This window comes from Marmota monax, unplaced genomic scaffold (assembly GCF_021218885.2).
Source record: "Marmota monax isolate L192 unplaced genomic scaffold, Marmota_monax_Labrador192_F-V1.1 WCK01_AAM20220418_F8-fsc00004, whole genome shotgun sequence".
Classification (NCBI taxonomy): Eukaryota; Metazoa; Chordata; class Mammalia; order Rodentia; family Sciuridae; genus Marmota; species Marmota monax.
In genome coordinates, this window is record NW_026692881.1 from 31,678,745 (window position 1) to 31,706,534 (window position 27,790).

General features: G+C 40.1%; 1 protein-coding gene across 2 annotated transcripts in view; it reads right to left on the reverse strand.

Moving 5' to 3' along the window:
* Positions 1-23,401: 23,401 nt before the first annotated feature.
* The window catches only part of Rab11fip2 (RAB11 family interacting protein 2), a 37,506-nt gene continuing 33,117 nt past the window's right edge, over positions 23,402-27,790 (reverse strand). Inside the window, exon 5 of one of the 2 annotated variants that reach the window (XM_046450136.2) lies at positions 23,402-27,667. In XM_046450136.2, the coding sequence (XP_046306092.1) occupies positions 27,437-27,667 (231 nt within the window). In that variant the 3' untranslated portion in view covers positions 23,402-27,436. The remainder of the gene's footprint in view (positions 27,668-27,790) is intronic. The other variant, XM_046450137.2, reaches the window with a different exon arrangement.

Here is a 27,790-nt window from a genome sequence, read left to right on the forward strand (position 1 = left end):
TTGGAGTTCTCCCGGGATTGCTGGGGAGTTTGCATTGGTTGGGGAAGTGCTGGAGGAGGGATTTCCGGAGGAGGGATTTCCAGTTGGTGGGTGGTGTGTCCCTTGAGAAGGCCGAGTGCGTGGTGTTTGCGGGAGTTCGGAAATAAAAGTTTGTTCCTGCTTCAGTGGCTCGTGATTTGTGCCCAGCCAGACTGTGGCACCTTCAATACCAGCAAATTACAAGTCTGAGGCAGGAGGATCACAAAGTTTGAGGCCAGCCTGGGCAACTTAATGAGACCCTGTCTCAAAGTAAAAATTAAAAAAGGGTTGGAGATATAGCTCAGGGATAGAGTGCTCCTGGGATCAATGTCCAGTACAGTTAAGAAAAAAGAAGAAAATTTAAAACATAATTTCTGAAACTAGGAAGCAGTCAGTAGGCGACTAGATGAAATTGTCATACATTCCATCCAAAAACAAACAAACAAACTACCACCATGCCATGAAAAGGAACAGAGGTACCTTAAATGCATTTTACTAAGTGAAATAAGTCAATCTGAAAAGATTACATACTGAATGACTATAAGCATGAGACATTCTTGAAAAGGCAAAATCATAGAGACAATAAAAAGATCAGTGGTTACCAGGAGTTGTGGGAGGGAGGAGGGAGTAGGAAGGACACAGAGGCTATTTGGGGAAGTGAGTCTATTCTACAGGATACTCGAGGTTGGATACATGTCCTCCTCCGGTATACATTTGTCAAAATCCACAGCATGTACAACACCAAGAGTGAGCCTTAATGTAAACTACGGGCTTTGGTAACCACATTGTGCCAGTGCAGGGACATGGATTGTGACACTCACACCACTTTGCTGTGGGGTGTTGGTGGTGGTGATGCATGGGTCAGGGTGAGGCATTTGTGGGAAATCTCTGTACCTTCCACTCAATTTTGCTATGAAAAAAATACTGCTAAAAAAATGAAATTTATTAAAAACAAAGATAAACTTGGCCGAGGTCTGGCAGGGAAGGCTGGCTCTGCATTTGTGGCCGGCTTCTTCTCTTTAGTGGGACTTGGCCTCTAAGTGCTATGAAATCGTGGAAGATTTCATTCTGGCTTTTAGAAGCTTCCAATCTATTGCTGGAAGTAAAACCTATGTCTCAAAGTGTTGAGAGCCACAGCCAAAGGGGCCCCAGCAAACTTCCAGCTGATTGGCTCACAGAGGCCCCAGCAAACTTCCAGCTGATTGGCTCCTCTGCACTGATGCTCATTGGGCTGTTTCCCTGCCCTTTCAGACCACGGAGCTGCTCATTGGGGGACTCTTTTGGCTCCACCCATGTGACCCAGCCAGTCGGCCTCAAGAGCAGGAGGAATGGGGGTTGAGAGGCTCGAGGAAGCCTGTGGTGGCAGTTGGGCTCTGAAGGAATTCCTAAAGAGCTCCTGTGGTCTAGCGTGTGTTCTAAAAATAAAGTTTGTTTCTGGTTGACAAGTGGCTCCTGAAATTGTGCCGAGACAGACTGCGGCATCAAAGTAAAGTATAGCTTCCCAGACCACATCAGAACTCATGTGTTCTGATGTACTGGAAGAAAACTTACTGAGTGTCTGACTGTCCACCTGACCACCTGGTTTGACTTTCCCTAGGAGAGCCCTCTGCCCAAGGTGAGTCAGCACTCAGCCTTGGAAATGTACCTATGGTGGAAAGTGGTAGAAAATAAACCCCTCTCCTTGAGCCACACTGATGGGTAGGCAGTGACATCTCTGACTTTCTTGAAGTGATATCACTTGCTTTCTGTATTTTATACCAATGATGTTCAATTTTAAAAAATCCCTCTCTATTATATGCTTCAAATCATATCATAACATTGATGACTATGACCAACCAGCTGTAATTTTATGTGAGAGTGTAGAGTTTTTCACAATACTTTCATCTGGAATGTGAGAAAAATTTATTCAAAGATAACTCCACTTCTGAGGAATAAAGTTTTCTATCCCATAAAGATGGGATAGAAGGAGAAAGACTGATTGCACAGTCTTAGAAAAGTGAAGGGCTGAATGACCTAACCAACAATAAGCTCATCTTTGAAGAATTTGGGGGATGACATTATTGTGTGTGTAATGATGAATCAGAACAGAGATATGCAAAATCATCTGACAAAGGCAAAGGGCCTCCAAGGACTTCATTGTTGCACTGTAACCTGGCAGAATCTATCCTGTTGCAAAATAAAACTAGTAATAAAAAGAGCTTGGGATGTGGCTCAAGGATTAAACATTCCCAGAGTTCAATTCCCAGTACCCAAAAGGAAAAAAAAAAAAAAAGCCAGGAAGACAGAGACTTGTGTAGCCAAACGGCAGGGACAAAAGATGGTCCACAGAGGTTGGTAACAGTCACAGGTTCTGATCACCAAATAATTCTACCTCTCTTCTTCTAGGCACATGGTAAAATTGCATCTCCTGACCCTCCCGTGGTCGGAGTAGAGCTATTTAACTAGTACCAGTCAATAAGCTGTGAACACAAATAATGTGTCACTTCTAGCCTTGAGGATTTAACTAGTCTCTAGAGAGATCTGTTTTCTTCTATTATAGTCACCAAAAACATTCCATAGAGTGTCAACTTCATCATCCAGGGTCCTAGAATAAAGAAATCTCAGAGAAGAGCCTTCAATCAACCTGCAATGGATATGCAGCAGAGGGAGAAATACAGGTTTGTTGCTTTTAGGTACTGAGGTTGGGGGGGTAGTTGGTTATTGCAGCATAACCTTGCTGATCCTGACTGGTACAGTATCCATGCTCTCTAGGAGAGAGCTCCCTCACCTAAGGAGTCCATCTGTCATTAGGACTCCATCTCATTTAAGGAGTTAAAAACTGAATACTTCAAGATGTGTCTAAATATTACTGAATATCCAATTCATTAAACAATTCATACAAACAACTCCCCTGGCTCTGACCCCAGATGCATCCAGTGATCTCATTACAACTGGGCATTGCATAAGCAATTGCTATGGAGAAAGATACCAGTTCTTTGAGACTGGCTAAAGTCGATGGATCTTCCCTCAGTGGCTGACAAATCAGATCTCTGAGTGTGGAAAAAGCCAGAGGTTTTTAAAAGGCCAACTGAGGGGCTTAAGCAATAAAGGGATTTATTGCCCACATAGCTAAAATATTTTACAGTCATATAAGCTTCAGTCACAGTTCAAGTCAAGGGTGCCTGGTGTTCTCTGAGGTCCAAATATGTTTCTCCCAAATTCCCCCACCTTTGCTTTGCTGGATGTGATGATGTTGCCTCAGGCTGGCTTCCCTCAGAGTAGCAGATGACTGCTCCCACCGATTCCAGGCTTTACACACTCACACCATCTAGAAGAAGAGGGAATGTCTTTATCCCAGAACCCTAAACCAAAGACTTGAGATTAACTCATTGAACCATCTTGGAACCATGCCTCCCTCAGAATCCATCCTTGTGGGGAAGAGTAAAAGGAAATGAACAGAAGGTTCTGGGTGACGGGCTTGACCTAAGTCATGAGCTCCATCTAGTTCAGAGGCTGGGATCAGCTTCCCTGAATCACAAGAAATTCCATCCATAAATATGGACTGTTGGGAAATAGCTCAGTTTATTTTGTGTTACCATAATAGAAGAAACTGGGTAACTATAAAGGACTTAGATTCCTTTCTCAGAGTTCTAGGGGCTTGAAGTGCAAGGTCAAGGTTGCCACCTCTGGGGAGGGCCTGTGTGCTGCGTTATCCCATGGCAGAAGGCAGAAGGGCAAGAGAGCAAGTGCAAGGAAAGGAGAGAGAAAGAGAGGGATGAACGCACATGTGTACCAAACCTACTCTGTGATCATGAACCCAGTCCCTCCATGATGGCTTTAGTCCATTCATGAAGGCAGAGCCCTTAGGACACACCTCTCAACGGTGTGGCATTGGGGTCAAGTTTATAACACATGGACATTGGGAGACACTGTTAAATCATGGACAGTATGGCTGTGTGCACATTCTACATTGCCAGCTAGTTCTCTCTCTTAGTAAAGGTCCAACCTTCACTTTCCTCCAAACTCCTACACATGAATTTTGATGCCATATAGCAACCAGTCCCCTTTCTCTCCTTTCCTCATGCCCAACAACTGCATCTGTCCGCACACACTGGCTATTCCTCAATCCTCGGTGCCTCCTCCACAGCTTGTGCTCAGTGGCCCACCAGAGTGGGCCAACTTTTTATACTTCTTTGTTCCACATGAGGCACATGCTGCCGTCTGCAGGTCAGATTATTCCAGAGGGCTCAGGTGTCTTTCTGCATGGATTCCAATCTAAATTTCATTTTGTGTCACCTTAGAATTTCAAAGAAGGAGTGGGAGGCATTGGAAGAATCAGGCCACCATTATTAGAAGATTTCCCTGGAACGAGAACAGGCCTAGTCTTCTTGGGGGGCAGTAGTTTATCAACCCTCTATTATTTCAACTTAGTTTCCATTTCTCCTCCATCAACTCTGTCCCTCCCCAGTGCTAGCAAATGTTGACTAAGCCTTACTACATACCTTTCATGTACTCATTGAAGGTTTTTACAACCATTAGCTCATTTAATGCTAACCACAACCTAATTACCTCCTTCTAAAGGCAAGGAAACTGAGAATCTGAGAAATTTGGTGGCTACTCAGTCAAAGCCACATAGTTGGAAAGTGTCAGGGTTGAGATTAAAATCCTGGCAGACTGGCTCTGGCATCCACATCTGTAGCCACTCTGCTGACACTTCCATGTCATTCAGGATGATCATGGCCCATGGCTTTTTCACCAAAATTTTTTGAACAAATCAGTTCAATAACTTCCTTCAGTAATATAATTAATTAAGTAAATAATAACAGTAAGATGTTATGGGATTCTTACTGTGTACTCAGCTTTATGCTAAGCACATAAAAATATAAAGCTGTTCATGTCATATAATAATACCCTGGGGGAAATGGAGCTTAGAGAGTTCAGGTAACTTGTTTAAGGTTAGAGGGGAGGCCTGGGTTTGAACCCTGAGCTTTTGATACCATATCTCATGACCTTGGCCACTGACCTGTGGAAAGTTTGCATTTTGGTCTTTTGGTCAAGATTTTAGATCAAGAGGGAATCACAGTTTATCAATTTTGAAGTCTTTTATCACCCATAATCCCAGGAGCTCAGTAGACCAGGGCAGAGGCACTGGGTATTCAATATTTCTCCAAACTGACACAGCTAATAGCTGGTTTTTTGGAGTCTGGAGTTTAGATGACGTTACCCGACAAAGATGCGCTGGCTCGATTCTGTGTTAGATACCATGATAAACTGGCTTTGCAGAGGAAAGAAAACACATAGAATCCCATTTCACACCTATTATACTGTCAAGGGTATGGTAGCTTATAACCAGCAATAAAAGCAAGACATCAGACATCAATCACTCTGGGCACAAATTATCGGGTCTAAGCAAGATATTAAGCAAGGACCTGTTGAGGTTCTGGTTTAATATTTCCAGTTTAGGGATTAACAAACTGGATAGCACCAAAATTAAAGAAATGCTCTGTTAAATGAGAAAATGTACAAGTGCATCATTTATGAACCACAAAGCTCCACGCCTCTCTCAGTGTTGGTAGCGGCCGGATGACTCACGGTGAAATAACCTGAATTCTTCTAATTCTGAACCCTTGGTCATCTCATCCCCTACTACCCCCGTACTGTTCCTCTCCAGTCTCACTCCTCAGGAATGGGCCTCCTATAGAGGGCACAGGAGGCCTGTAGGGCCATTCCTGAGCATTTACAGTCAGGTCCATCAGGACAGTATATCTCAGCTCTGCCTACCTCATCTCCACCTTCATCCCAACAGCTATTATCCCTTCCTGGATGTCAGCAATGCCAGTAGCAGGTTCCCTCTGTCCCTTCCAATCTCTTCTCAATGCTGCAGCTTGAATCATAATTTCAATATCAAAGTTTGATCCTTCACCCCATTCCCAGGCTTAAAATGCCTCAAAGGTTTGGCAGTATACAGAGGCTCCGCCCACTGACATGGTTCCACCTGTACAATGGTGCAATACCCATCCACCGGTCTGCTTTTTACTCTCAGATTTTATATAACAGGATTTTTTTAAAGCTAATTTTGCCCAAATGTAGACTGATGAGAGTGTTCTGAGCACAGTTAAGTTAGGCTAGGCTAAGCTGTGCTGTCTAGTAGATTAAGTGTATCGGAGGTATTTTTTCTTATATTTTCAACTTCCAATGGATTTATCTGGATGTAGCCCCATTGCATATTGAGAAGAGTCTATATTTCAAGTGAAATTGGCCCTCTTTGGCATGATCTGTTCTCCACCAGTGCCCCACCCAATCAGAACTCCTCTCCCCAGCCTCCCTCCAGCCTCCCTCCAGCTTCCCCCCAGCTCTCACTCTTGGGGTCCCCACTCCATGCTCACTCCTTCTCCGGTTCTCAGTGCAAATGTTACCTGTCCCAAGAGGCCTTCCTTGACCATCTGCATTGTCAGATAAACTACAGGACACCAAGTTAAATTCAAATTTCAGAAAAATATTGATTACATTTTTAGTATATCTTAAGTCCAAATAGTACATGGGGCATAGTTACATCACCAATAACTTATTCATCTTTTATCTAAATTTCAAATTTAACTGGGCATGGTGTATTTTTATGAATTCAATCAGGCAACCCTACTGACTCAAGTGACTCCCCAAATTGTTCTCAATCACATCACCCTATTCATCTCCCTCATTCAGTGACCACCATTTAAAAATATACATGGACACATTTATTTGTTGATTGTCTCCGTCCCCACCTGGGCTCTGAGCTCTTTAAGGGCAAGACTTAGGTTTATTCCATTCATTAGTATATGCTCAATGATGAGGATATGATGAAAGCTCAGTCCATGCCTAGCAAGGAGTAAAATATACAACAAATGGATAAATGCGTATTATTTTAGCAGAAGAGTGAGCATCCTCTTTTAAAGAACTTCTTCCTAGGTAACATGGCAAAATTTCACAAACAAAAGCAGTAGAATATGTAATCATAATCCAATTAGCTCAGTAATTAGACCTTAATGTAACTAAGTTCAGTGGATGGTGAATTGAGGAGACTCAGTGTTGAGCAACATTAATGTTACTTTGAAATCTTTCCAAATGATAAAAATCACTGGAGGATCGTGAGTTCAAAGCCAGCCTCAGCAACTTAGTGAGGCCCTATGCAACTTAGTGCGATCCTGTCTCTAAATAAAACATGAAAAGGGTTGGGGATGTGGCTCAGTGGTAAAGTGCCCCTGGGTTAAATCCCCAGTACAGAGAGAGAGAGAGAGAGAGAGAGAGAGAGAGAAGGAATTGTAATCCTAGTACTCTATTTGGCTCAGTGGTGAGAAATATTTATAAATTAATACTAATTAAGACATTAAAACTGGATTTAACCTAAAATTGTGCTACACCTTTATTTTGCAGATGAGAGGGAGGGAGGAAGAAAATGGACATATAAAATAAAGTTGATTTCATCTTGCACAGTAGAAAATGATAAAAATGAGGATCTAAGAGAGAGCACTATAAATTTAAAAGAGAAATGGAGATAAGTATCAAAAGCAAGAAATAAAATAAGCTTCCAGAGAACTCAAGTAGGGTTGGACAGAGGGGAAGGAGGGTGTGGGATCATCATTTTTAATTTTTTGCATTATAGAAATTACAAACATTTTAAATTATATGCATATATTACTTGGATGAAAATGTATTGGACAAAAACTTGCATCAGCAAAAAAAAAAAAAAAGGCACAAAACAAAAAAATGATAATCTTTCTATTACATGCTGAGTTAGTTAGGGTTCTCTTGAGAAGAATCAACAAATAGTGCACACACACACACACACAGAGATTGAGTTGAAGGATTTCAGTAACGTTGTGTCAAAGTCCAGAAGTAAGACTTTTAGGAGCTGATTGAATCATAAGCATAAGGGCTTTAACCTCATTAGTGGATTAATCCATGAAGTGGATTATTGGGAGCTGGGACCTGGTTGGAGGAAGTAGATCACCAGGTCACTGAAGGCATGCCCTTGGGGATTATATCTCATCCCTGGAAACTTCTTCTTTCTCTCTCTGCTTCCTGGTTCCCATGAGCTGGGGAACTTACCTCTGCCATGTCCTTGTGCCATAAGGTTCTGCCTTGGAGCCAGATGACCATGGATTTCACCCTCTGAAATCATGAGCCAAAATAAATCTTTCCTCCATTAACTTGTTTATGTCAGGTGTTTTGGTCACAGAAAGCTAACACACCCAGTTCTCTTCTTTTCAACTTAGTGGGAAGTGATATTTCATTGCCCTCTGAATCCGATGAGTATTTCTAGGATTAACGCAGTAAAATTTCTCTGAAATCTCAAAAAAGTCTTTAAAAACTCAATTGTGTTCATCCTCAGACCTGGAAGGTAGATGATCCTCATTTACAGTTGGCTCATCCCACACCAGAAGGTAGGGTCAAAATCTTTTTCTTCCCATCAGTAAGTGCTTTGAGACATTTACCTGTGAAATTCTGACTTCCACCTACAGATAAGAAGGTAGGGATGGAGCTTGCCTTTCTTTTCCTTGTACTCTTTTGGGCAATAAGAAGACAGACTTTCTACCTCTGACCATGATGGCACATGCCTCTAATCCCCGCAGTTTGAGAGGCTGAGGCAGACAGTTCATGAGTTCAAAGCCAGTCTCAGCAATTTAGTGAGGTCCTAAGCAACTCAGACCCTGTCTCTAAATTTAAAAAATAAAAATAAAAAAATTTTTAAAAAATTAAGAAGGGCTGAAGATGTGAGATGTGGCTCACTGGTTGAGCACCCCTGGGTTGAATCCCAGCTACAAGGACAATAAAAAGGAAGACAGACTTTCTATTATGGAGTTTTTTTAAAGTTACATAGTAGAGCTCCATGCTCAACTTTAAAAAGTTGATAGAGCGAGCCTTTTCAAATGACTTTTTAATAAAAGAAAACTTTACAGTCTCAATTTAAGATGAAAAACATCTCTGGACACAGAGCAGCTTAATAAGAGAATAAGAAAATGACTGGGGCAGAGTCCTGAGGATGTCACCTTGTCATTATCGACGGTATTTTCTTCCTTTTTAGCATGGCATAATGTAATCCTCCAATGCTTAGGTACTTAAAAAATATTTTCCCTGCAGCAGTAGGAGTGATTATCATGAATGATAAGTGAATTTGTCGGCATTAGCGCACCCAAGTAGCTCCCATCAATCCACACCGAGACGTGCCTGAGGCTGGGGGACTCCTGAGGCCTGGGCTGAGGCTCTGCAGAGTGGCTTGGGTGGGTGCTGTCCTCTGTTTTTCCTCCTAAGATTGCAAGAATATTATGTGTAATCTAATGTTTACTAAAATATTGAAAACTCCTTTTAATTGAATAAATTTACCAAAAAACTTCATGGATTTAAATGGTCTTACGAGTCATTTGCCAGAAAAGATTGATTCCTCTAATAGGATCCAGCTGTAACTTGCCTTGAGCATGGTACAAATTCTTTAGGGGAACTGATGGCTTTTTCTTTTTCTTTTCTTTCTTTCTTTCTTTCTTTTTTTTTGTCGTTTGTCAGTGTAGTTGAAAATGATACTCAATAGTTCTATTTATCAGTAGGGGAAACTTGTTTAAACACATTCAGAATGCTGCTCCTGTTTTTATTGAATCTAATCCTTCTGTTTCTCTTGTTAAGAAGGTTTAAATATAAACACAATCAAATTTGTTCTTTGTGAGCTGTTAAAGCCCAACAGTAATACAAAGTGAACCAAAATAGCTCTCCAGAATGCATATTTGAGATGAAATGCTCTTTATTTGTAAGCCGGAATGATAACACCTAAGGAGATCAAAAGGGGACTGAGGCAGAACCTTATGCTCAAGTGAAACTAATGACTGAATTGCAGAATCCTAGAATGAATATTCCTCAGGACAGACACCAGGTCTTAACCTCATTGTAGCCTGGGTTCCTGGAACGAGCCCATCTCCCTGGAGGTAACTGTTGATTGGCTTATTATTATGGAATTGCAGTGACCACCATCAATAACACCTCCTTCTTCCACCCTGAGACACACAGAGGATCAGACAACTGGAGACAAAAATATGAGTTTTCATAAGTGGTGTATATGTTGCTCAATTTAGGTTTTCATAGTTGTCTTATATATAGGCCAGAATATTTGGGTAAGATCAAACTAAATTAGAGGACATGGCTGAATCATGCATCCACAGTGGGCTTCTTAATCCTTCATCCTGAATGAGATGCACCTGGCCTCTGTGGTCATGCATGTCTCTAGCTGACTAGAGGTCCCCTTGCACAAATAGAGCTGCCTCCTGAGCTCACTGTGTGACCAAGACATCCCCTGAATGCACACATCCTGCAGACATGCTGCCCCAGAGTGAAGGTTCCCAGTATCCTCTCCAACCCACCAGTCAGCTAAGTCAGACCCCTCCTGACAGATAGCTGAAATTGTCCCAAATGCTTTCCCTTCTGGGAGAAGAAGGGAAATTGTTGCTCCTCTATAGAAATAACCCATGGAAGTGAAAATTTAGTCAAGTGGGGGGGTGTGTTATTTCAAAATTAAATGTTTTATTATTCTCTAAGAACTTCACTAAGAGCTGGAATTCTCAACTTTATTCTTGTTATGACCAGAGCAAAACTGTTGGCAAATATCCCTCCGGTTCACTTTAGTATTCATTCCGATGCTTAGATTCATGTTTGGAATCTGCCTTCTATTTAGATTAAACCATGTTATTGTCAAAGGCATTACTTGATCATACTTTCATGTACACATTTGCATTTTCCTTCTGTTCTCTGCCACGATTGATCTGGCCTACCGTTTTTGTAACCTGTTGCTGGGAAACTCAGTCAGCCTATGCTTAGGCAACTATTTAAATCGGGAAACTGTTCTTTAATGACCTTAATTGGCTGGAAAGAAAAATCCTTGTTAGAGTGTGCCTTCCTATTCTGTTTTGGGTTTCAGAATTTCCGGGTGTGTGACAAATATTAAACAAACGATCACTTTGAGTTGGCAGTTCGGGCTCAGATCAAAGGTACCATCATCAAACACTTAGGAGAGGTGATGAAACCTGTCATGGCTGCAGTGCAGGCTGCAGAGCCGGCAAAGCGTCCTGGGGTGTCTGCAGTGGCTCCTGGGAGAGTCAGATCAATGAGGAGGACACCTCCGTGTTGATGTGCTGCAGGTGTCTCCGCATGCGCCACTCTTTGATTTCCACACCACTCTTTTGATATTATTCAAGCCTTGGTTCATATCAGGTTTGACTGCTCAAAACTAAACTACTAGAATTGTAAAAAAAACTTGAGACCTCCTCTCTGGATTTAAAATGGTATTTTCTTTAAAAAAGAAAAAAAAAGGTGGGTGGGGAGAATATAAAAGCCCAGATCACTGTATTGTATAATCATGGGAGAGACTAGAGACTCACCAAATCTACCAACCCCACAGCACCCCAATCCTGCCGGGCTACTTCCTTGACCTATCAAATAAGAAAATAGAAGCAAACAAGTTTAGTAACTGGGCAGAATTTCAAGGCTTGTTGGTGAGTAGTTCAGGCCTTCCACTGTGTTTTGACTCTCTGTTTATATTAGTCTCTGCTATTTTGGACACTCGAGTGAGGAACTCCTATAGATCAGTACAGGGAGTGGGGGGTGCCACCTGGTAACCTGCCTTCTGCATACTGTGCTCATTTGTCCAAGTGGTAAATCCTGCCAATGGGTTATGGTGAAATTCAGTCCCTCCACATCCCAAGATTCAACCAAGCGTGAATTGAAATTTTTTTTTTTTTTAAGAAATGCATCAGTATGGCACACATACAGACTTTTTTCTCATTATTATTCCTCAAACAATATAATACAATGATTTAGGTAGCATTTACAGTGGATCAGGCCTTCTAAGTAACTGGAGGTGACTTAACATCCATGGGAGGATGTGATGGCGATCAGGGACTTGAGCATCTGTGGATGTTGGTGTACAGGGAAGTTCTGGAATCAGTTCCCGTCAGATACTGAGAGACAACCGCATGACAGTCCCTTGGTTCACAAGCTTTTCCAGTCTGGTCAGCTGCTACTTTCCTTCTAAATGTATCCTGCACGATAGTCGCTGCACCAATAGTCCAACTCCACTGGAAAGGTCAAAGCTGAATCTGGGACACACAGATAAGCATTGACCCCTGAGTTTTTGCCTCCTTGCTAGAGTGGACTCAGAACATTAAAAAAAGTTGGCCTCGAGGTTGGCATCTGTTTGGGGAGTTGTTTAGAGGGTCCTGGAGATTCCTGTGGAGTGACAGGGAGGGTTTTGGCATCAACTTTCAAAGTGTGACCCTAAAGAATCAAAGCAAGAGTGAGGGGAAGGGACAGAAGGGCAGGGCAAGAGCACCATCCTGGTACAGGTGGCCTCATCAGAGAAAGCAACACAGAGGACCCAGACCCACCAGGCCCCGCGTGTGGGGTCTGGAGCCACATGGGTCCGTCTCACCCTGGCCTTCCTGCTGTCTGAAGAGGCCCAGAGCTGGACACCTGGGGAGTCTGCAGGGCTCAGAGGAGGAGGCCAGGAGTGGACGCTGACAGAGGGTCCCGACAGCCCTGGAGGGTAAAGGCCCAGGAAGGAAGACTGCCAGGTGGCACCACTTCAGTGTAATTAGACAGAGGAGGGGGCTCGAGGCCCCACAGCAGACACCTGGGGGGTGAACGCAGAGAGGGTCAAGGGCAAAGGTGGAGACACACAAGCCACCTGGGACCACTGATGGACACTCCCCCCAGGGTTGCTGAGTGAGGAGGCGGGTTGGGGCCTCTGGGATCAGAGGGTGGGGCAGGCAGCGAGGTGCAGGGTCTGGAGGCACAGGGTCCAGGAGAACCCAACACAAAGGGCTGTGACCAAGGCACTGTCCCCTCTGGGTGTGCTGGGGGAGACATGCTGGTCAGGGGGTGGCAGGCAGGAGAGGAGCACTTTAAACATCTTTAAATTTGTTTTTCCTGTATCTGTTTACTAATAATGTGATTTTGTGAAAGCCAGATCAGATTTTTTCTCCCTATTTCTTATATTTTGAAAATTTCAAACTTATTTAAAAGAAAAATACACTCTCTACCCATACATATATCCTTCACTTAGATTCACAAATTGTTACCATTTTGCTACATTTATTTTAGTTTTCTAGCTCCATACTCTTTTCTAAAATCATTTGCCTGTAAGTTGCAAAAATCAAAACACTTCAAAGTACTTGAACATGCAATTTCTACAATGGCTATTGCATTATATAAATATCAACATATCTAGGAAAATTAACATTCATTTTACTTAATATCCAGTTCACATGTGTTTCCTCAACTGTCTGCCAAAAGTCTTTTATTCCCTAATCCAGAACCTGTGATATTTGTGCAATGCATTTGGCTATGTCTAAAATAGACTAGAATCTTTTTCAAATTTGGAACACTTTATTTATTGTTTGTTTTTCATAACATCAAAGTTTTTGAAGATAAATGGCTAAAATGGACCACATTCTAGTTTTGTCTGATTGTTTTCTCATGATTAGATTCAAATTAAGTCTCTCTGGCAAAAATATTTACCGAGGAGACCTGCCTTTCTCAGAAGGAAGCCATGGTTTAGGAGTGTACGTCTCAACTCTGTAACAGGAAAAGTTCCCACTAAAGTAGCATTAAGCCTGTTCATTTCTTTGTAATTTATATCGACGGGCTTCTCCCCCTAAAGATTTACAAACTATTCCGGTTACAACCAGATCATTAAAATAATTATTAAACACCAGTTTCGTGCTCAACATTGAGTTTGATATTCAGATTCCAGCTAAAGAAAACAATCTGGTGAAAGAAACTGAATTCTAGAACTTTGCTGTCTAGCTCAGAAAATTTCAAAAGAAATTCCCAGACTGAATTCCACAGAGTTTATCGGGGAAACCCTGGAGAATCTGAGGAGCAGCTCCTTGCTCTGTGCTGTTCCAGCAGAGACAGCATCCGCTTTCAGGGCAGCCAGAGGACTCGGGAGGCCAGCTGCACAGTGGGAAAGCCCTTGGCTGTGAACCCCAAGGAGCTGGACTCTTGTTCTTGACTAGGTGTGCGCTCCTTGCCTCTAGGGCAGGGGCTTCCTTGAGGTGCTCTGCATATTGTTTTCCAAATACAGACCCTAAATTATTCAGAGAAAGAGTGTCTCAAGTCAAAATCAGATAGCCAAATTGTCCTGAAATTGATTAAAAGATATATCTTATTTCTAAAAGTGACACATGCATATTAAAAAATTAAAACAGATTAAAGGGGATTTAGGAAAAGTTAATCTGTCTCCCATGCAAATATCTAGTCCGGTTCATCAGAAATTACTGCCATCGGTCTCATCTATTCTTCCAGGAATGTTCCAGCAAATACATACATAGACGTTTTAATGTGCAAATCACAGGAGCAATCTCTGCATTTTAAGTCTGTTGCCTTTTTCTTATTCCTTAACAATATCTTGGATATTTTGTCACATCAGCTTATATACACATCTTGTGGCTTTTTACTTGCTGCATAGTATTCAACTTGATAACAAGAACTATTAGACTAGTTGCTTATCTCTGGCTTTCCATTATTAAAAATGCCACAAATGCACATTTTTATACATGTTTTAAGATATTTATAAAACAGAATGCTAGGATAAAATTGCTGGGTCAAAATTGTATGCATCAGAGATATTAATAGACATTGTGAAATCCCCCTCCCAGGAGGAGCTTATCTCAGTCTACTCTCCAAATGATGCCTGTGTTCCCTCAACCCAGCAAGCCTGCACGTTCACATGGCTGACTGGTGAAGTGCTTTGCTTATTCTAGTTCACCAAGGTTTATAAAGCTGTTTGGACTTCTTTGGCCCATTCATTTTCTGAATATTTTCTAACAGTTTTCCCTTGGCCATTTGCCTATTGACTTAGATTACACCGCTTTTGGTTCCAACAGTGAAACATTTATATAGTCAAATGGAAGCATATTTTCTTTATAAAATTTCAGTTTTATGACTTGAATAGAATCTCTTTTCTAAGATTATTAAGAAACAAAACAGAACAAAAACTCCTATATCCTACTCAGAACTCATCTTTTATGTTTGGAATTTTAACCCCTACAGAATCTATTTTGGTACAAGGACAGGGGCAGGATTAGAATTTGCTTTTTTCCCAGGTGATATTTCAGTGGCTTCAAGACTCTCCTGATCCATTTTTTCCCACTCTTTGGACCTTTGCTTTCATTTTTGAAGGTGACTACGTTTCATCTCGTGAAGGCAATTATTCACAGTAAAAAGGCAAATCAGACATCATTATTCTTGTTTCTGAGAAGTGTTCAGTTAGTTTTATTTAATTTAGAAGCTGCTTTTTAAAAATCCTTTTTATATTACAACTCAATCTGCTCAGTGATTTGGTATTCATTTTTCTTCAAACCAAAGAATGCATGTGTCATAAATGTTGATGAAGTTTTCTTAAGTAAAATTTAATCCATCTTTCATTTCTAAATGATATGGTTGCAATTCCAGGTAGAAAATGATAGTGAGTTGTTTGCCATGCAGCACCGGAAGGCAGGAAATGGACATTATTGCTTCAATTAATTATTCAAGAACTGTCCCTACACTGGAGATATTTTAGTATTTTTTTTCAATCTTGCTTAGAAACATCTCCCAGCTTTCAATTACATTTATTTCAAAATTAAACTCATAGATGAACTAAGAGAGTCATGCTGGAGTTGCCTGTGAGCTCATCATTAATCCTTTATGCTAGGGAGTGTATCTATCATTAGCTCTTGCCTTGGATCTGCACTAGAGAGAAGAGAAGTCCTGACCTCGCAGGAAGATCACAATCAAGTTCTTGCCAGCTGGTTCTGCCATTTTTAACTCAAGAACATTTAACTGGCTACTTTAACTTGAGTAGGCCTTAAAAGATTTTAAAATGCTCTTCAAAGTGGGAGGAAGCGTGGACTTCAGGAGCCCCGGTAGACCTCACTAATTGGTCATGGCATTATTTCTCTTTGCCCATCTTGTTAACACTCTGCATTGTTAGTATTTAGAACAGTGTTTTGTACAAAGCAGATTTTCAGTACATGTTTGTTGGGTGGAGAGAAGAATGGATGGTGAATGTTGGATTGGATTGATGGGTGGGTGAGTGTTTTAGTTAGCTTTTCATTACTGTGACCAAAAGACCTGACAAGAACATAAAGGAGGGAAATTTACTTTGACTCTCCATTTCAGAGATCAGTCCCTGGTGGGCCATCTTCATAGCCTGAGGCCATGGGGAAGGGAAGCAGCTCAGGACACGCCAACCAGGAAGCAGAAAAAACATAAATCCTACAGGCACAACCCTAGTGACCCACTTGTTCCAGCCACACCTTACCTGCCTAGAGTTAACACCCAGTTAATCCACATCTGTGTGGATGGATTAATCCACTAACTAGGTTAAAGTTCTTGTAATTTAATCATTTCACATGTGAACATTTTTTTGCATTGTCTCACACATGAATTTTGGGGGGACACCTCATATCTACACAATAATGAGACCGCCAAGTGAAGCCTCAGCAACTTCCATAACCCAGCAGCAACTATTGGCCAATCCATTAACACTCAGGATGAAATCTATTTACCAGGCCTCACTGAGGTTTTATTCCAGACTCATTCTTCCTGACTAGTTGATGAAATTCATGTATATTAAGGAAGCACTTTACAGAAAAGGCTATCTTGCTTGATGTTCTTGCCACAATGATGTATTATTTACTTTGCATCATGATATAATTAAATAAACTTTTTTATGTCTAGAATTTCTGTAAGACTCCTAAACAAAAGGATCGATGTTCTCCCTGTTTCAATTAGGGACCGCTCAAGGTTTCTTTCCTTCTCTTTAATTACAAATATAAGTCAAATTAGAATGGGAGCTCCTCCCTCCATCGAGGACAACGGAAAGTGTTTTATAATAACCATAGTTGCCATATTTTAAAGTGTAGATAATTAAAATCTCAGCATGCTGCCCTCCAAATCACATGCAACAAAAAAGTAGAACCTTCTTGCAGTGTTTGAAAGAGCCAGCCACTGCACTCTTCCCCCCCCTTCCCCCTCAAACGTGTATTAACTGAGGACTGGATGTGACCTGTGAGTCACAAGCAGCAGGGAAGCAAAGGTGAGCAGGCGCTTTCTCCTGTGTGCGCACAGAGCGGGGCTCTGGGACAAGTCCACCAACATCTCCAGGGGTTGGGAGCCCTCCCTAAGATAAAGGAGTGAATACAGAAGTCAAGTGAGCATGGCCATCGAGTTCTGGTCGACTGCCTACAGATTTGAAATGAACACTTACTTCTCCTATTCCCAGTTCACTCTGGCACTATTTTTGCAGCCACATTTGTCATCTAGGGCCAATTCTGTCTGCCTGTTAAACACTCGTATCTTCATTCATTTCAGAGCGTGCTCCTGAGTAGGATCATGTAAGTGCTTATAATAGATTCTCATCAAACCATATAGATTTTAATAAAAATAATGTTCTCATATATACCCAACAAAACAAGAAGACAGGTACTGAGCTAGGTGTCCATGTCAGGGCTGTGGTGACTAGAGTCCCAAAACTCTTTGCCAGGAATTCTTCTTTTTTTTTTAAATAACTTTATTCTATTTATTCATTTGTATGTGGTGCTGAGGATTGAACCCAGGGCCTCACATGTGCTAGGCAAACACCTACTGCTAAGCTATAGTCCCAGTCCCTGCCAGGAATTCTTAGTATATTTTTATAAAATAACTATTATAGACCTCAAAATAAGAACAAGAAAATGTATCAGATGGGAGGCCATCTGGGGGGCTCTGAGCAGAGTGGAGTGAGCAGGATTGGAAATGACTCCAGATTTTAAAAATGTATCCATAGGGAGCTCCCCTGGCCATCGATTTGAGACTTTCCAAAAACATACAATTCAAAATGATCAATGTGTTGGACAGAGAAATAGGAATATGAAAATACTGAAGGTAGAAGTTAATTTTCCATTTAGACATACATATGGAAGTTTGTTTCATTACTGAATATGTGGATTCATTCCCTACAAACAAAACTGAAGAGTAACTGAGGTGAAACCCGTTTGACGCACAGTTTGCTCAACAAATAGGCAGAACCAGGTGTAAAGACAACTGAAAGGCAGTTATGAAATGGTGGGTTAGTCTGCAGGAATCAAGGGAAGGGAGAGTGCTACCTTATTCTGTGGACACAAATTTCCCTGGAGTCAGTGATAATGTCAACCAGGGGGAAGGCTGAAATGATAATATCCCAACAGAGATGTATGTGGAATAGACAATCAGAAATTAGATATGGCACACTGTTGTGGTCTTCTTACGTTTTCGACAAGGAGACAGGCCTTGGGAATTTGGGAGACACCCATGAGTGGGTCACCGTGGCATTGTGAAACCATAGAAATGGGCATGAAAAAAGTTAACTGTTTTTAATTCCAAGGGGGTACAATTTAGGCATCAAAACAGGCGGGTACTGCTAAAGTGAACACTAGGACTGAGAATCCTGCCGATCCAGACATTCTCTTGATTTCATGGGGACCAAATTTTGTCCCATGCATGTACCATTCTGACACGTTCTTATGGGAGGCATCCCGACAGGCAGTAGCTCAACAAATTGAATTAACAAGGGCTCGTGAGGGCAGGGTGTGATTTTTACAATGGCTGGAAGGTGGCTTGATCTCAGAATCCAGGTGTCCCCATGTAGCCCAGGGATTTAGAAAAGCTGAGCTCTCAGTCTTTCACAAGTGCCCTTGCTCTGAGGGACCCACACATGGTGTTCTCTCTACTCTCTACTGCCACAGTCTGGCTGGGCACAAATAACCAAGCTGCCACAAAGTACTTGTAGGTTCAAACAGCAACTCTTTATTCCCGAACTCTCACGGGCACTCTCCACACACGCTCCCCTGTGCACTCTCTGGGAATCCTGCAAGAGCTCAACTGGAGCTCCAAAGTAGCCGGCACCCGAGGGTGGCCGCTATTCCTGGAGCCACCCTACTGCCAGACAGCAGGGGTCTATATACAACTGAATACACAGCTTAACTTAACCATCATCATCTCAATGGCTCGGTGGTCACCTCTTTACCACTCCTTCTGGCAAAATGCCATGCGCCATCCCGACTCTGCTGTGGCCCTCAACACTACCAGTTCAGAGGGAAGAAACAAACAGGTAGCCTCAACCTCCACCAGGATTAAAGTACCCTTCAAGGCCTAGGATTCCAGACGCATCAATGCACTAAGCTCAGTGTTTGCAAGAGAACAAGTGACACCTGGTGCTCCCCATAAATATACACCCTGTGACTGACCCCAGGCCCTTGAGTCACCTCCTCCTCACAGCCTCCCTCTCTGGTTTGGTTCATGGACTGTGCATATCTCTATGGCCTCTGCAGTGACTTCTCCCTCTTACTGCTGAGCTCTTCGAAGTGCAATTCTGATTTGTATATATTTGTATATTTCTCTCTATATATTTGTATATATATTCCTATATTTATATTTAAAATTAGATCAAAATGAATATGATTTTTTGATGCCATCTCAGTATAGTACTTACCTAAAATAAGAAGACACCTTCAGTTTTGGAAAGACTTATGACTAGATTTCACACATTTTTTAAAATTAAAATAAATGGATTGTCTTCATCACAAACTCTTCCTGAATATTTCATGTGTTTTGAGCTTTATTTGCTGTACATATCTTCACAGTGTGCGCAGTATTCAAATATTCCCAACAGATGGTCTCACGTGCTATATATTATATAGCATTAAATGAATAGTTTGGTAAACAAATGAGTCAAGAATTAAAATATTTTACAGCTTATAAATCATGAAAGATGTTCAATAACAGTACATTAATAAAAAAAAGTCTTCAAATGTAAACATAAAAACATTAAATGCCACTACTGGATTAGTCAACTGTTCATGACAAATGAATTATTTCTTTAAAAGAAGTGGATCTCATAGACTATGACTTAAATTCATCAGGTTGATGGCTTGTTTCCCTTCTCAACCCAACTCCTGCGGCTTTCTCTGCCATTTCCCTCTCATTAATGCCTCCTTAATAACTAGGAGAGGAAACAAAACTCATAAGCCAATTTTGTTCTCTTAAGATTATCTTCAATAAAATGCCCCTGACATTACTCCACAGATGGGCAGAAACCACTGACACTCTCCCCTTGGATGTCATGGCATACCCCTACGTCACTTCTAATGCACAATGACTTTTCCCTAATCACTCGGTGTCTTTAATACTGGATGCAAGACTTAACTTTTAAATTTCATTCTATTTCCCTAGAAGTGAGACCTCAATAGTCCTGACTGTGAAGAGAATATAAGCTCTTTATGAACAAGTCATTTGACAGAATAGCATAGCAATGTTAGAAAGTGGCCATGGCGTAAAACCTCCCACCTAAGTCACCGCTGGCTTCATTTGTTCATTTAAGGTCCATTACACATCTTCAGGTGCACATTCTTACCTCTGCCCTACTACACCTCACATGGGCTGTGTCCTCAATTCCCTGTTCTACATTGTCACCTAAGCACACTGTGAGGCTGGGGAAGAGCCCTGAGAAATCATTCTAATAAGTTCAGGTGCTGCTCTAAGGACGACACTTTAAGCCGGTGATACAACAACCCATCTTTCCTGATCTGGCAGGGATAAAAAAGTATGGCCAAATTTTAAAAGGCTAATGTACAAAAGCAAAACATTAAATAGAAAGTTCCAGAAAAAACCAACCCATGTGATTTTCTGTTACTGAAAATCGCCATACACTGTATATGATTTTATCCACACACAGCACAATATTATGTAAACTGATCTTTGGGATACTTAATGGTTTCTAGACAATTTTTAACAGAAAAAGTAAGAGTGCCATCAATAAGACATTGCAAAGTCACAACTACCACAAAGAGAGTGTGTTTGGGTTCCAGGATACCCTTTTAGAATGCTCTAAGCACTAGGGCAGTAGGTCTCAGACCACATCTCTGGTTACCAGCACTGTTTTCTTTCTTCAAGCTACAGCACAGCCAGGCTCAGGGACAGGTAAACCAGAGGAGGTCTTTTTGTTTTTTAAATTAAAAAATATCTTTATTGTGTTAAAACATTTAACATGAAATTTCATTTTAAATTTTGAGTGTATAATGCAGTACTACTCACTACAGACACAATGTGGCACAGTGGATCTCTAGAACCTCAGTTTGTATAGCTGAAATTTTATACCCGGAGGATACTCACTCTCCATTCCCTCTCTTCACATGCAGCGCCCTCCATTATTACATATGTGATACTCCATATCGCATATGCCACACATACCCCTCCACCAGCCCAGCTTGGAATCAGACACAAGATCATTTCTGGCAGAAGTACACAACACTGACCTCTGAATTGTTCTTACCCTCAGGATAGTGACAATGATCATGAAGATGATGCCCAATGGTACATCAGCAATACTAAGGAAGAGACTGCAAACTAGTAGCTCTAAGGTTTTGTTTTGTTTTTAAATGAATTTTCTGCCAACATTTGTAGTCATATTTCACACAAAAATCTGTACTGTTTTCAGTTTCTCTAAGAAGATCAGGTTAAGCAACCCTGGCCTTGCGTTCATTTCCAAATGGCAATACGAGCAGGAACTGAACAGCTGTTGCTCCCTGTGAGTGGGTACAACTAGCTCTGGATTGCCACTGTCCTGTGGTCCCTGTTCTTTACACCTGAGCTGCCCTCTCTCAGTTCCCCAACCTGGCTTTCCTGTTGGAGTCTGTAATCCTCACACCAAGGGTGGCAGCACAAGTGCTCATGTTTGCTATGACCTGCTGTCTCTTATTCCACTTTCCTGTCACTCGCCAGAGTATAACAGAAGGCGAGTTAATGGTAAGTAACAGTACTGTTCTAATTTATTAAAAAAAAAAAAAAAAACATTTACAAACTTCAGTACTCACATCAATAATAAATAATCAGACTTCATGGTTCACCACAACACATCAGAATTGAAACCTCCTGACAAAGGAACTTGATGTCTTCCTCCCAGCACAAATCTTAACTTCTTAGTTAGTACAGGCAACTAATGATGAAAACATTGAACATTTCAGAATCGAGTTTCAGAGTACAAGTAGTTTAAGGAAAAAATAAAGAACTTTTAGTTGATGTAATTATAAAGAATCTCGCTTTATAAATACTTACTGGATAACCATAAAATCATGAAGTTGTGTTGTTGTGTATAGTTATTTAAGGAGAAATGTAAAATGTTGGGCATTTAGATGACAAGCCCATTCAAAAATAAACATTTCTGAGGCAGGCATTAAAATAAAACCTAGATGAAAAATAGCTACCTTTAAGAGAATAATAGCATTCTATTCCCAGGTTGCCCCAAATATCTTTGTCTCAGCAGATGGAGAAAGAAATGCATACGCTAGGGGGTGGATAGAAAGAGGAACAATGTAGAGGAGATTCACTGCGGGTTATGGAAGTTGAGAGCAATTAAGAGAGCAGGAAGGCATTCCAACCTGTGGAGATATCCCTTGTTCCAAATGTGTATGACTTAGATCTGAAATGACCACGGATCACGCCTCATCCTCTAGAACAATACAGTTTACCCACACACTTCCGTCTACACTACACTTGGATACACATTCACACATTAGACCCATGATGCCCTCTGATGGCATCTCAGATGGACAGGTGGGCACTTGGATTACTATTTTAAGGGGACTGGATGTGTGATCACTTGTTGAACTCTGGAGAATAAGTGCTGAGAAACTATAGGGTGTGCCAACCCCACTCTACTCTTTCTTGAGTACCATAGGTTTTTTTTGTTTTATTTTTTTTTCATTTAACTTTCCTCCAAATCTTTGTATGTTCCTTAACTAACAGGGCCGCTTGAGGGAAAAAAATGAAAACACAGAAACAGAAAGCACTTGGCATAGGCCTGAGCCTACCTATAAATACTCAAACATCATTTTCTACCAAATTGTATGCACCATCCCTATGAGGCACGTCGTATATGTAGACAGTATTCATATCTATTGAAGAATGTTCATACCAACATACTTAGAAAGTACTCTTCTGAGTGACTTTTCAGGGTCATTTTCATAGTGAAGCAATTCTACAGGTCTAAAAGAATACTTACAACAATACACCAAACAAGGGGCATCCTAAGTGTTTATTAACTGACAAGAAAGGCTGGGTGTGGCGCTGCACAACTGTAATCCCAGCTACTCGTAAGGTTGAGGCAGGGGGATTATAAATTTGAGGACTGCCTCAGCCATTTAGTGACACCCTGTCTCAAAATAAAAAATAAATTAAAAGGGCTGGAAATGTAGCTCGGTGATAGAGCATCCCTGGATCCAATCCCCAGTATTGCAAAACAACAACAAAAACAATAACAACAAACCTTATGTACAAATGTATTATGGTAGCACTGTTTTACCTACAATAAGAAATTTTGACAAATGAATTACATTTAAACACTTTAATCACCTACAATAAATCAACAATCATATATTATATAAAAATTCTGATTCATGCATCAGATTACATAAATTATACAATTGCCGCATAATACAATTTACACACTTCTGAGTTTGTACCTGCAAAAATGTACACAAGTTACTAGAGCATTTACTTAAGAAGGTAGGTGTAATACTCTTCAGTTATAAATAATGCTTATATCATCCAAATACATTTCTAAATCTGCAGCATATTTTTGTACCTCAAAATACAAACCATCTGGAAGCTTCAGAGATTAATAGGCCCAAATGCATCAATTCCATTGTAACAGTGGATTATTTAACAGAAAATAAATGAAATAAAATGTCAACTCTAGTTTAATTCTTGAAAAGCTTCTACCCTTCTTATTAAATACATCAGAAATTCCTTCATATGCAGATTAATTAGTTAAGGTGCTACCTATTGCATATTAAATACTTTCAACAACTGCATCTGGATTATTCAAGTCCTCAATCTGTGAAAACTGGGCTCACAACGTGTGCTGGCAGACCCTCACCTCCCTCCATGAGCCAGCAGGTGATCCTTCCCATCCTCCTTCAAGAGCTGAGGTGAATGGGCATGGTTTCTGCCGCACTCACCCACACAGATGACACCTACCAGATCTAAAAGACATGAGTCCACGAACATCAAAAAACTTTCAGCTTGCTTTACAAATCCAAGGTAGAAAGCTTTCTAAAAATCTACAGAGGAAAATAAAAGCTCTAGTGTGACAATTACTGTAGATACATTAAAGACAGCAAAGTCTGGTTTTTCTTTTTTTAAGATTTTCCTTGTTAAAGAATAAGCACCCTTATAAGTAAGGGTGGTAGGTAGGGGGACACTGGGGTAAGGGAGATGGTGAAGGAAGGATGTGAAGAAAGCAAGTCTGTCACTAATGAGCTTAGTTTCACTCAGGTTTCCATTCATGAAACCCTTTTAAATACAAGGCAACATTTTCACAGCTGGAAAATTACAACTAAATCTTGATTTACTGCCAAAAGCAAGAGATGTAGTTATGTATAATCTATGGATAACACTACCCTCATGGGAGGAGGCGAAGCTAGGCGAAATACAGAAGATAGCAGCAAAAAGCAATACTTAAACACTGCTCATAAATGAGTTACACAATGATTTATATACAATTCTAAGTAATAACCTTGGTACTCAGTAAGTGAAACTTGACGCCTAAAGTGGTAGAAAGTTTTGGTCAATATTTTCAAAGCTGATTTTTAGAACTGGGAGGCAAAATGGTGGTAAAACAATACTTGGTTGTAAAATAAGAGCAGAAAAGTTTAATTACATAACAAAAGTATATTACTATAAGATAGACCAGATAACATCAATTCTGTAATATTAAAAAATCCTCTTGTTGGTGGAAGCGTTTCTGAGCGAGCATGCACTTTTAGGCATAAAAGCAGAGGTAAGATCTGCTTATAGGTCTATTGTACTGTGCATTATTTAATGTGAACATGTATTTAATTTCCATTTCTAAGCTACTAACAAAATATATCATTAGAATGCTTAGAGTTACACTTTGGAAAAATAAACTAAAGTGATCTTTTTGGCCTTTCTTCTTAGAATGCCAGAAATTAAGACACTGTTTACACTTCTGCTCAAGCACAGGAAACACTGTCATGTTTACTTGGGAACTGGTTTTACTTTTTGTTTTTAGTTTGTTATATTGACTGATTATGAAAATACATGGTAAGTTTACTCTGGTCATGAGTGAAAATTCATAAACATTGGAACAGAACATTTTCAGGCAGTAGTAAATGTAGATTTAGTTTTAAATACAACACATGTTAGATTTTAAAGATAAAAATAATGATCTAGTTACAGCCAATCACTTATGGACAACAAGTCTACTCTTAACAATTTTTATAGAGGGAAAGAACTGCTCCTGAAAAATAATTTCCTCATAAAAATAACAGCACTTCTTGAACCATACTTTTAAATGTTTTACTTATGGAAAACATACCCCCAATAGAAAACGGACATCTCAGTGCATTCTAGAAAAAACAAATTTGACTATAGCAAACCATAGTAATCTATAGATATCTGTCATAATTTTGAAAACACATGGATTTTGGTGTTTTAAAAAAACTTAAGAGTCCCAACAATACTATCAGAAAAACCTGCTAAGAGCAATGTTTTGTAACATTTAATAAATGTTACTTTAAAATGGCACCATGCTAAAAGATAATAATTAGCAAGACCTCAAATGAGAAAATAAAATCCCACTCTAGATTATGAGGTTTAATATAGAGCTTTAATAATGAGTAGAGGGGAAAATTGATGAAAGCTATATTTCTTAATTTCAGAAAAGTATTTAATTTTTTTTGTATTGGGAAAAATTTTCACAATTTCAAAATGCATGTTCTTATAGGAAAATTAAAGAAACTCAGAAAATACAGACAACAAGGGGTTTTATTTAGCTTTTGAATATAAGCTTGGCCAAGTATTCTCTGATTCAAAATATTATGATAAATAAAACTATTATGTCTGCTTTTTCTTTAACCTTCAATGAGGTCTTAATAGAGATAAGTATTAAAAAATGCAATTCATTCATTCATACATCAGTCTCCATATGGAAATTAACTTTACATTTTAAATTCAGAATGACACAGATACACTTTCATAGTATTTTAGATTTTTAAAGCTGAAAAATTAAACAGAAGATTAGCAACATTCTTAGATCACTGTTTTTTCCCACTTAAATTTCAGAATAATTTTGTACAAATAAATAGAGCTAATCCATGGAAGGAATCAACATTTTGAGGGAGTGGACTTAAAAAAAAAAAAAAAGAACCCCTAATTTTGTGATAAACCAATCACTGGAGAGTAGATATAGAGTACTATGTAACGTCATGCTAGTAAAAATCTGCTCTAAAAATTCACTCCTCTCCAAATAAGTCTTATTTTTGGTTCAAGACCCAAAGACAACCATCTGTTCTGTTATTGATGAAACTTGAAACCAAGCCTAATTTTTCATTCCTAGAAACTGCCCATTGCTTTGGGTTATCAGACACAGATGAGCACCTACATTTTTCCCCATTATTTTCAGATGTAACTTTGTAATATTTTCTTTGCTAATGATTTAAAGGCATGCAGAATTTCAACAAAACAAATTGCATTAGCTTATCTTCTGCTTAAACCTTAAACAAAACTCATGTTAGGTAAAAAAGCAAAGAAATTCATGCTGCTGTGAAGTTAATGACGTGTCCTAAAATTTGTCATTCTTTAAAAAGGGACCTTGGATCACAATTTTTGGAAAAAGAGCAAAAGTGTGATGCTGGGATCATAAACAGCAGCTCACTCTGAAGCCAAGGCTCACAGTCAAGAGCAATTTGAAGCAGCTTCTCTAGAGGGACCGCAGTAGTAGTAATGACGATTTGTCTTGCATCAATACAGCGAACATACCATTTCCAAACTCAGAAATTGGTATCCGTACCTTAGAGGCAACCAGTTGATTTTCAATGTACTAAAAACACATGTATATATGAGGTATATGCATGTATTTTATATACAAAGATACATGAACATGTATTCATGTATGTATATAAAATTTAAACTGATTTTTGTAGTGTTTATAACGAGCTATATTCATGAAGCTAACTAAATCTGCAAATTGACTTCTGAGAATTCAACCAGTCTCCATCTGCTTAATGCAAAAAAAATCTATTCCTGAGGAGTAACTCATGGGCTTATGAAGATATTTCTTGGCCTATGGCAGATAAATGGGCCAGCACCAGCACCCAGGTGAATCCTACAGAACTGCTTATTCATTGAGAATCTGGCCCATTTTCACTCAAAGGTTGAAAGCATTTTGCTCACTTCAAAGGTCCCTCTTGATAGTCCCTGCTAGTAATAGGTACGGCCATTTTTCTTAGAGGAGGAGAGTATGCTATGAAACCTGGCAGAGGAGCCTCTTCAAGTAACAGTTTTTTTTCTTTATTTCTTCTTCCCCTCTCTCTTTCCAATTATAAATGCAGTAGACTTGGCTTTATGAACTATTGGCAAACTTGCCAGCTTTCCTGGATGGTTCGTATGGCACTCTGAGAATACTGGGCGTTTCCTCCATTACCCTGACCAAGAGGTTGTCAATGTAGTCCTCAAGTTCCCGGATGTGGGTGTCTTTCCTCCGAAGGAGTTCTTTGTGTTTCACCAGCTCCTGTAGTACCTCTTCGTAGGTCAGACTGCGGTACCCTGCAGTGGCATCAAAAGGATTGCTGTCCTGGAACAGAATACAGACTGTCACATTAGCAGGCAGAGTATCAGGGACAGACCCTATGAATTATTTAGTACTTCAAGTTATGGTTTTTCAAACCCCGATGAAGGTTTCTTCCATCCTCATCTA